The sequence below is a fragment of the Branchiostoma belcheri genome, unplaced genomic scaffold, assembly GCF_001625305.1.
Source record: "Branchiostoma belcheri isolate BF01 breed outbred unplaced genomic scaffold, Haploidv18h27 scaffold50, whole genome shotgun sequence".
Classification (NCBI taxonomy): domain Eukaryota; kingdom Metazoa; phylum Chordata; class Leptocardii; order Amphioxiformes; family Branchiostomatidae; genus Branchiostoma; species Branchiostoma belcheri.
Genome location: NW_017804132.1, coordinates 356,103 through 366,800, shown reverse-complemented (window position 1 = coordinate 366,800; position 10,698 = coordinate 356,103). Strand labels below are relative to the sequence as shown.

General features: G+C 40.4%; 2 protein-coding genes across 4 annotated transcripts in view; one reads left to right on the top strand and one right to left on the bottom strand.

Moving 5' to 3' along the window:
* Positions 1-35: 35 nt before the first annotated feature.
* LOC109480375 (D-beta-hydroxybutyrate dehydrogenase-like) lies at positions 36-7,124 on the bottom strand. 3 transcript variants are annotated; one of them, XM_019782568.1, is made up of 10 exons: positions 7,023-7,124; positions 6,742-6,824; positions 3,676-3,849; positions 3,201-3,325; positions 2,403-2,525; positions 1,858-1,961; positions 1,265-1,337; positions 797-858; positions 616-669; positions 36-198 (listed from the first exon to the last, which is right to left on the bottom strand). In XM_019782568.1, exons 2-10 carry the CDS (start codon positions 6,822-6,824, stop codon positions 106-108), a joined length of 891 nt encoding a protein of 296 aa, XP_019638127.1. In that variant the 5' UTR covers positions 7,023-7,124; the 3' UTR covers positions 36-105. The 3 variants fall into 3 exon arrangements, with proteins under 3 accessions (XP_019638127.1, XP_019638128.1, XP_019638126.1); XM_019782569.1 differs by having other exon boundaries at positions 6,742-6,827; positions 6,949-7,047; XM_019782567.1 differs by lacking the exon at positions 7,023-7,124 and having other exon boundaries at positions 6,742-6,925.
* A 1,373-nt stretch (positions 7,125-8,497) lies between these two features.
* The window catches only part of LOC109480212 (D-beta-hydroxybutyrate dehydrogenase-like), a 9,345-nt gene continuing 7,144 nt past the window's right edge, over positions 8,498-10,698 (top strand). The window contains exons 1-3 of the mRNA XM_019782361.1: positions 8,498-8,574; positions 8,832-9,002; positions 9,402-9,529. Of these exons, the coding sequence (XP_019637920.1) occupies positions 8,498-8,574; positions 8,832-9,002; positions 9,402-9,529 (376 nt within the window). The remainder of the gene's footprint in view (positions 8,575-8,831; positions 9,003-9,401; positions 9,530-10,698) is intronic.

The window sequence follows — 10,698 nt, the reverse complement described above, 5'->3', positions numbered from 1 at the left end:
GGCCGCATATTACTCGCGTCGCTCAGAGAAAAAAATAACGCCGACGCCCAACAAGACTGCGAAGGAGGCTAAGCCCCTGCCATGGTCAGACATGTCGTGTCCGTGCTACTGTGCGGTCCAGCCTCCGTCCATGGTCATACAGGACCCGGTCATCTGGTCAGCGGCCGGAGAGCAGAGGTACACAACTGACGCTGACACCTGGAATAGTGTAGCGGGTCAGATTGGGAGTATTGTCTTGGGAGGACTGTCTGTGTGTGTTTGTGTGTGTTTGTGTGTATGTTTCTGTGTGTTTCTGTGTGTGTTTGTGTGTGTGTGTGTGTGTGTGTGTGTGTGTGTGTGTGTGTGTGTGTGTGTGTGTGTGTGTGTGTGTGTGTGTGTGTGTGTGTGTGTGTGTGTGTGTGTGCGCGCGCGCGTACGCGTGCGTGTGTGTATACATTTGTATGTGCGTGTGTGTAATGTGTCGACACATAGAAGTATTGTTTCTGGCTCCTTCAGTCAATATTGACCATCATGGTAAAATGCTTATTATTATCAACCCAATATTTTATGGCTGAGCAGTCCTAATAACAGTTTATAGGTCCGTGCTTTAATATTAGAATTCTAGCAAACTAGTACCTGCTCAATAGTGGCGAACTGCATTGACGGTTGTTTCTGAGAGATCAGTAACCACTGAAAGTAAAAACAAATATACGGTATTGTTACAAAAATGAACGTCGACAGAAATTTCTCATTTCAACACAAGTTTCACAGACATCACAGAACTTAGTTTTTTTCAAGGTTAACATATAGAACCTACCTTTGCTTCGTCCCAAGAAATGCCATTTTCTGCCGATGCTTGAGCTATTTGCTGCTCCATCACTAAAACAAACATATGTTCGATCATTTTCTATTCAATAGTGTTAAATCTTCCTGTTTTCTACATTACAGTTTTATTTCAAAATTCTTAACTTATTTTTATATCAATCAATAGCTCGTACTGATACACCTGCTTTTCTAAAACTCTACAGTGTTACCGACGAAAGGTAGTGGATTCTATCTGAAACGTCTGACCGTTTCCAAAATCATTTCCAGTTGCTTATGGTTAACTTTTTTTCGTCGTAAGTTATTGGCTTGATGTCTAACCTTCACCGACGTATCTTTAAAATTGTGTTTCAATTTCCTTAATCAAACCAGTGTGTGATCACAAACGTTTGTCAGCTACTCAGAAACGCCACCTTTCGCTTTGTTACTAAACTGCAAGAATGTCTATCGAGACGATACTCACTCGTAGACAGCACCCATCCGGGACATATGGAGTTACAAGTGACCCCAGTCCCCGCCGTCTCCAAGGCAACAACCTGGAAACACATTTAGTGACGTTAATGACATTTTCTTTCAATCAACTGTCAAAATATAAAATCACGTCCTACCAACCATATCGTAGAAGTTATTTGATTAATGGGTAAACGGGGACACTAGGGCTTGAAATACTTTTTGCATACCTGCATTGGTGCAGGTAACATTGAAATTTACCTATACCAGACAAATTTTACCTGCACCATCTCAGGATTTAGAAAGTATGGATAATACTAAAACTTCTCAGGAATCATTGCCATTATCCCTTCTATACTTAATAGGTAGTAATATGTCAATGCAGCAAAGGAATCCATGTTCACCTACATGTATCTTAAAGTTAGTACATGGGCTAATAATTTTTATTTGTGCATGTATATGTGTATACTAAGGTGCATATGCACCCAGTATTTCGAGCTCTGGACACAAACTAACTACCCATACCGATTGTACGGAATAACAACCACAACAATATATCAAGAAGTCAATGATTGTGGAAAAAAGTTTTGACATAGTTTTCCTTACCTTGGTAAGACCGTTCAGTCCGTGCTTGGCGGCGACATACGCACACTTGTTCACAGACGCCACCAACCCATGCACCGTGGACACGTTCACGATGCGCCCCCAGCCTGAAGATAGAGGAATTACAGATAGATAATTTGTTATCGTGTTTAAAACCTTGTCAAATAGCGAAATTTATTTCGCTTCTTGGATTATGTTATTTGATGAGACAAGGAAATATAACTTCAAATCAAATGCATTTTGATCAAAGCATTCTTTAAATGGCAAGAAAAGGAAAACTTAGATTTGGGTTGACATGAGCATAAAGTTTACCCCTTTTCCTCTTTCTAATCTTTTGACCTTCAGTCAGTCTGCATGTCAATCGCCCCCACCCACGTGTTATCACTATACGCTCAAGATTACATCTCCTTGTGTCTGACCTTTATATCTACTGTTAATATTAAGAACATGTTGTAAACGTCCAAACAGATCACAAACCCACAGCTCTTTCATTATTCAGTGACTTACCAACGTGATAAAACCATACACAGAAAGAGAAATGTTGTTACCTTTAGTTTTCATGGCAGGCAGCAGATGTTTGGTGATTTGAAACGGCGCAGTCAGCATCACGGACAGCATGGTATCCCAGCGTTCCAAGGGAAACTTTTCAATCGGACACACGTGCTGAATACCTGATCATATGGGGAAAACACACAAAAAAGAGGATTGAGCGTTAAGGATATATTAGGGCTTATAGGATTAAGCATTTTGCAAACAGTCTTTTTTTTTTGCTATTAGTCCACAGTAAGTAATTTTTATGGATGACATTAGTGCGTGCGTTGATTTTAGGTAGATTACAAAATGCCTTTCTACGGTGATCAAAATGTCGAAAATGCACAAATATGTCGGCTATTGGTTCAGATTTAGCAAGCTTGAGGCACAATTGCTTGCGTTTGGTGGTGTTTTGACACATACGTCTCCATATGAATACCCTGTGTAGTAACTGTCTATGATGGTACGGTCAAGTCGTCTTCCTACAATTGTTTAAGTTAATTGAGGTATATTGTTTTAGTTAATTGAGGTATATACAAGTGCAGGTTACACTGTTGAAGACAAGAATAAAAGAACGGTTCATCGTGATATCACGTTTGGTCGCCTGAAATCTTATTTAACAAGGTTTGTGATCTAAAAACAATTAGATCTGTCGCATTAGACTTGCAAAGGATGTTATCCATAAAATTTACTTGCTGTGGCCTTTAATTTACTATTGTCCACGGTCGGAGTTTCTTTTGACAGAGACTTTATGATCGTTTGGGATCTCTAATAGTAGAATGGCCGTTTTTTTACCAGATGTATACATTCCATACCTGCAGCGTTGATGAGAATGTTGACGCCTTCTGGGTAGTACGCCATGGTCTCGTGACATAACTTCTCAATATCACCAGGACGGGTCAGTTCGGCAGGGATGTAGTTAGCCTGGACATTATGCTTCCTGAAAACGGTTTCATAGTAAGTTTACATGCCACCATATATATTATGTGTTGAAACTAAAAAATGGTAATTGTCCTAAAATCGCAATTGTTAGCATTTCTGTACATTGCAGTCAAGAGCCATTCCCTCTATTTACAGGTTCCACCACCCTCTACGGGGGTCAACATCGTTTACCGGATACCTTTGGCGTTTGAGTCTTAACGTCGCACTTATTTAAAACGACCCACATGACAAGTCTCAGTGGGTCATTCTTTTAAAGAAGACCAGAGTGACTGGTCGAATGCTCTTTGAGTCGGAACCAACCTCTTTAACTCTAGACAATAATTCAATCATGTTTGTTACTTCTCATACCTGGTAAACTCCTGATGTAGTTCCCTGATGCCGGCCTCGTCCTTGTGCCCGGTGAAGACGATGTTACAGCCGCTCCCTGCCAGCGCGCGCGCGATGCCGAGTCCGATCCCGCTGGTAGACCCCGTCACCAGGGCAGACTTACCGGACAGAGGCTTCTCAACCTGCGACATGTGTCTGCAATAGAACAAGGGTTTTTGTTTGTTTGTTTTTTGTAGTTGTTGTTGTGATTTGAAATTCAATACGTATCACAGAACCACAAGAGCTTAGATCATTGTCCGGGGCACTTATCCCGAGAGTTAAAATTAATATTTAGGCTCTTACATTAAGGATTTCAGAAAGGATTTTAAAAACCAGAAAATCAAATCTCCAAAAAATTTAAAGTCCAAATCTAATCCTTTTGAGGTCTTATTAATGTGCGGGGTAAGAGGGGTTAAAGGATGTTTGTTTGTTTGTTTGTTTGTTTGTTTGTTTGTTTATTGGTTCGCATATATTTAAAAAAAACAACAATAAAATGAACATATTACTGACAATAAAATAAAATGCTGGGGAAAGGTATGAAGCCATAGTGGCTTGTCTGGGATCTTCCCCGACAAAATTAATTAACAACTGAAATAATACTAACAAATCAAATGGTAAAAATAAATAACAATAAGTAATTAATAAATTTGATCAATAGGATCAATATGATAATGGTAACAAAACAAATAGTAACAATGAGTAACAAAAGTGATTGATAAATAACGCTAATCACAAATAATATTTTAAAACATAGGTTAACAGCAATAACTCAAGAAAAAATAAATGAATTTTAAAAAGAAACGGAAATTCAAACTTATACAGATGAAATCACAGTAATAAGACATCAAATGTCGGTGGGAAATAAAAGTATGTGATTTTTAAGATTTCGTTTAAAGCTAATTATTGATGTTAAACATTTTAGGTGGAGCGGGAGATTATTCCAAGTAGTTGTACATTTATATTTTACACTCATTTGGGCTACGGACGTTCTAACTAGGGGGATATGGAAATGGGCACTTTGTCGAGTTTGGTAAGTATGAAAATGGGAATTAAGATGAGATTATAACACCCAATCTGTATATTGTGACCTTATTTTGAATACAACTGGGTGTTAGAGGTCGGTGTCCTTGTGACGTAAACAAACCGCCATGACACCTGTTACTATCTGACCTTTGACCCTACGACCGGTAACATCCGGTTGTTGTTTGAACAGCCGCATGCGTGGGTAAACTATGCGGAACAGCCTGTCAATAACACAACAGGCGGACAGATATACACTATGTTTTTTTTATATTGTAAAACACTGCTTGCCAATATTTGTGTATCTAATACATTTTAATCAAACTAATATAAAATCATTTTTTCATACTCAAAGCATTCATGTATATTCATCGTAAAATAATGCAAAGAAAAAACAGTGTATACGAAATTAAAATAAGCTGTTATATCTGTATAAATTCCACGTTACATATCTGCTCTTGATACAAAATTCATTGCTACCAATGGTTACTTTTTGGTTATTTTGTTTATACCCACAAAATACTAGCTAGATATTACGTAATAGTTTTGTACGTTGTCTTTTCCCCACCATAGCTAATTTAGCGTCAGAAATGTTCAACAAAGAAAGACGCATGTAACTTATACCGGGTTCAAAACATACCCTGCACGGTGGTGAGCAAAACCATAGCTGTCACATACGTGAGAGGTCAGGTGTTTAGGGTTAGGGTTAAGGTTGGTATTAGTGTTAGGTTTAGGGTTGGGATGATTGTTCAGGGCTAGGGTTAGACTTACGATTGGGGTTAGGTTAGGTTTAGTCTCCTAAATTACGACTAAAAATAAACCCCTCCCAGCCCTTGTCTCAGGTATATTGGAAACCTCCAAAGTTTTGTCGGAGAAATACATTTGGCAGGGCCATGTATTTGGCTTCACAATGGATTTTATCGGTCATTTTATCACAATGACAACACGTGGAACTTTCTCCCTCACACATATCTACAGAGGTATCCAGAGACCAGTATACAGAAAAACATGTCTGTAACAGGTGTGCCAACAATTCGGGGAACGATCAATAATACCCACATGTTGGAGCTGTGTTTTAGGAGCTCAGCGTACTAAAAGATTTAAGTTTCTGTATGGCTGTTCTTGTTTAAAACGGTCGAGTCCATATCGCTAATTATAAACGGTGTATACGTGGCGTATCTGTATGACTTATATTCCGTGTAACTGCGGAATTCAGCCTTCTTCAAATTGTATGATTGGGCTGCAATGCTGTTACAGTTTTGTGCCAACTTGCGACTGAAACATTTATTGTGTATCCCAGTGTATTTTTTATTCATTTTAGGCGTATAAAACGTACAAAAGCTACATTACAAAGCCATGTACAGTAGTATCATGAACAAGAAATGGTAAATAAATTATTAAGATAAAGTCGTGTATAAGATAAAGAGATAAGATAAAAAAAAGGTTTAAAACGGGTCAAAAACAACCAACACCATAAAATATAATACCGTTGACGGGTATTATGCTTATACACTCAAAGTCTGCAGTTTTGTAATCGACCGTTCTAAACGCCAACGACATGTATACGAGACAGATATTAGCTTTGGCCATGTGTACTTTCCACGTAGCGTAGTGCCTTTGAATTCGAAGTTATTGCATCAGTCACAAATACCTTACAGTCAGCAAGCGCCTTTCAAAACATTGCACCAGTCGTTGAAGTTTGTAGTAGAACCAGTGCCAGTTGACAAGGTTATACAAATATAGAGTTGAGAGTATGTTTGTGCACCTAGCATGAATGTAACGTAGTGTAAATACTGATGTTTTTTACTCTGTGAAATTAGAAACATGACCTGGCTTCAGTAGAACTTCATATTTGACAGAACACATTTTTCAGTAGTATTTAAAGAAAGCTCATAAAACGGCTTAATTTGTTAGGGTCAAGCTTATTTTAAGCGATGCATAACTTAGGAATAGTCATGAGAATGTATGCATGAAAAATATTGCTCTGAATGTGACTCCTTATACTTAAATAAGATAAGTTTCACTTACCTTAAAATGATAAGACTTGATCCTCTAGGTTCGACTTGCAGTTTAACCAGGCATCGTAGTGACCGTCTTACTAAAGCCGCCATCTTGGAAAAAAATGACAAAATACCCAAATGTTTCCACTCTTTTATACAAGAAGCGATTGTTCCAAAATCAATAATACCGACGCTTTCAACCGGAAGTAAAAACTGGATTGGCCACGCTCAGCTTATTTTACATCCGGGTCAGGATTATTATCAGTAAAAATTCTACTTCAAATGGAGTTGTTGGCGAGAAATACGCACCAAAACAACTTAGGCCTGACTTAGGATTTTAGTGACACCAGGCAACCTGAACTCGTGGTGTTATTGCATCATTCTTACAGGCTAACCAGGAAAACAATGACGTAGCCAAGACTGAGCTGTTGATAGATCCGGTTTAAACAGTGTTAGACCTGTGTTTGTCGAGCTGGGGTTTGTGGGGGGTCGTTCATTTTGTATGTAGAGGGTGGTAATTATAAGCGTGTCGGTAGAAGCAAGGACATTATCTCTGTATAATGACCTTGGTAGAAGGTATTACACTGCGTCTCCACGAAACCCGGATTTTTTTAAAGGTTTTTGTTGGATTTTTGGTCAAATCGTTGCATCAGAATTTTGCCTGTTACAGACGATATCTTTTCCAAAACATCATTTGGAAACTACAGACGGGATGTTTACCTTTAAGCTGTCACACGGTATGCGAGATATGAGACGTTCTGCACAATACATTACCGATTTCGCACAGGTGCAGTACGTTCTGCCGACGTGCTAGGGTGGTCTATATAAGAAAATGTCCTGTTATGTGCGTTAGTGAACGTCCTTTTCTTTATTTACAAAATGCATGAAAATGTCAGGGTTCTAGCTCATGCTAGATTTTAGAAGCACGTTGGCAGAACGTACTGCACCTGCGTGAAACCAGTAATGTACTGTACATAGCATTTCGGCAGAATGTCTCATATAAGGTTGTATTCGCACATACAAGGTTAACACTCCGTCTGTAGTTTCCAAATGTTATGTCGGAAAAGATATCTTCTGCAACAGGCAAAATTTTGATGCAACGTTGACCAAAAATCCACCGAAAACCGTGAAAATACAGGGTTCTGCGCAGGCGCAGTACGTCCTGCCGACGTGCTGATTTTAGAATGGGTATGTAAATAGAAAACAAAATCATTCTGGAACGGTAGAAAATGTGTAGGCAAAAGCGCAAGTAAGCCAATGGGTGAAAGAGCGCCTGTATGAATGATTGAAGGAATGGATGAGTAACTTTGAATTACCTTATGTTGTGTTTGCATCAGAGAAGTCCCGATGTTTTATATTTTGGCTCGATCACATCTGTCGCACAGTGGTCGTGCGAATCGCAAACCAATGGCACTCTTGGGATAGTTGTATCTCTGTCGGCAGTTTGTTCGGTCACATCCTGCTTGAAAATTTACACCCTAAAAATCGCACGACGATCTACGGCGAATGTGGCCTGGGTATTAGCGTCCATTCACATAGTATACGAGCCATTGAGCTACAAATATATTATAGCATAACCATAGGTCGAAGCATGCATTGTACTGACTCGGGCAGTTGTTGTCGTTGGCTCACGAACTTTGGTTGGCTGCAAGAGCCACCTAGCGGTATTCGGGTGAAGCGCAATGTGTGAGTCGTTCATTTCGTCACGTAAAAGTTAACCTTCAAACTAGCTGGGCAACATTTGGACTTTGACCGGTACAACAACAAAAAAAAGATTTTCAGAGATGGCGTCCTTTATACGTCTCGCCAAGACATCAGCCCTCGCACGATATACTTTGGTAACGAGAACTAATTGTGGAAGGTAATTATATTGTGTAATTAACCTTTTTCTCGTGTGTGTGTGCGTGTGTGTGTGTGTGTGTATGTGTGTGTGTGTGTGTGTGTGTGTGTGTGTGTGTGTGTGTGCGTATGTGTGTGTGTGTGTGTGTGTGTGTGTGTGTGTGTGTGTGTGTGTCTGTGTGTGTGTGTGTGTGTTTATGTGTGTATGTGTGTCTGTGTGTCTGTGATTAGCTCTTCAATGATCTAAACTGGTTCGAGATCACTTGTTTTTACTGATAGGTGTGTGGGAAGCCAGGCTGCCGCCCTGACGGGTCGGTGTGCCCTGGTGACAGGGTCCACCAGCGGGATCGGGCTGGGGATAGCACGGGCTCTGGCAAACAGCGGATGTGACGTCGTCTACACCGGGTTTGCAGACGATAAGCTATTAACAAAGCTCCAGGACGACTTCCGGTTTGTTTGTTTGTTTGTTTGCTTATCTGTCAAAAGACCGATCCTGTTTTTTTAATAAGCAATTCAACCAACGATAACATGTTAACTAGTGGTTCGACCAATGAGAGAGTGGATGCGTATTAATTAAATATTTGCATTTTTATGCTTTTATATGTGATTTTTTTTAATACGTGGGGTCATGACATCGGTTTACTGTTTTTTAACGCTCGCTCTCTCGCTCTCTCTCTCTCTCTCTCTCTCTCTCTCTCTCTCTCTCTCTACCTCTCTCTCTTTCCGGTTTGTCTTTTCTTTATATCTCTCTTTTCTTTATATATCTTTATTTATCTATCTTTTCTTTATATCTTATAGTGTCACATTTAGAAAAAAAGGCAAGACATTTGCATATTCTTGCTTCAACAGAAGTTACACCGGGATAAAGGCCACCTACATCCCAGCGGATCTGACCAGTACTGCAGATGTAGAGAGACTGTGTGCTGAGGCAAGGGGACATTGCACAGATGGAGTGGACATCATAGTTAATAATGCAGGTGGGGGCAGTATAGTTTTTCTGGGTACGAAAATATTGTGTTAGGTGTCTCATTCGTCGATTTGTTACTTGGTGGGTAGGAGGTCGTAATTTTTACAGTTGATTACACCTCAAGCTGACCCTGCATACGCATTTTGTGGGATTTAGTGGGCGATATGTGGAGATATTAGGGAAATGGTACAATACCCTTATCAATATTATCATATTATCATATATCAGTGGGGTCGTGTGGCGTAGCGGCAGAGTGCGCGACTCGGAACTTAGGGTCTCGGGTTCGAGTCCTGACATGCCACCGATCTTGTGCCCTTGGGAAAGGCACTTTACACGGCTTTCCTCACTTAGCTCAGGTGTAAATGAGTATTGTCCTGTCATGTATTTGTCCCCTGTGTTGGTGTCGGCATTAATATAAGTTGAAAAAACTTGAGTGTGCCGTCATCACGTCTGGTGATTACATGTTGGAATAGAAAAATGTAAAAAATATATATATATTATCATACAGCCACGACGCGGTCCCAATACATTCACCAAAAAAAGAACACTTCTGGAAGGCCTGTGAACTTAGTAGGTCGCGAAAACCTAAATAATTTCCAAATAAATTCATAATATCCGATTTATCATTCTCTGGTGATGGTACAAAACGTAGTTTCTTGACTGTTCTAAATCTGCTTGAATTATCTCAGGGTTGATCGAGTTGACCGAGTTGACCGAGTTGACCGAGTTGACCGAGTTGACCGAGTTGACCGAGTTGACCAGGGTAGTGGACCGAGTGGACCGAGTGGACCGAGTTGACCGAGTTGACCGAGTTGACCAGGGTAGTGGACCGAGTGGACCGAGTTGACCGAGTTGACCGAGTTGACCAGGGTAGTGGACCGAGTTGACCGAGTTGACCGAGTTGACCGAGTTGACCGAGTTGACCAAGTTGACCGAGTTGACCAGGGTAGTAGACCGAGTTGACCGAGTTGACCAGGGTAGTGGATCGAGTTGACCAGGGTAGTGGACCGAGTTGACCGAGTTGACCAGGGTAAGTTGACCGAGTTGACCGAGTTGACCGAGTTGACCAGGGTAGTGGACCGAGTTGACCGAGTTGATCGAGTTGATCGAGTTGGACCGAGTTGACCGAGTTGACCGAGTTGACCGAGTTGACCGAGTTGACCGAGTTGATCGAGTTGA

Coding starts and splice junctions, on each gene's coding strand:
- LOC109480375 (XM_019782568.1), bottom strand. CDS start 6,824: ATGGCGGCTTTAGTAAGACGGTCACTACGATGCCTGGTTAAACTGCAA. Junction 3,850..6,741: donor TCAAGTCTTATCATTTTAAG/GTAAGTGAAACT, acceptor GTTCTATTGCAG/ACACATGTCGCAGGTTGAGA. Junction 1,962..2,402: donor GCCTGCCATGAAAACTAAAG/GTAACAACATTT, acceptor CTCTATCTTCAG/GCTGGGGGCGCATCGTGAAC.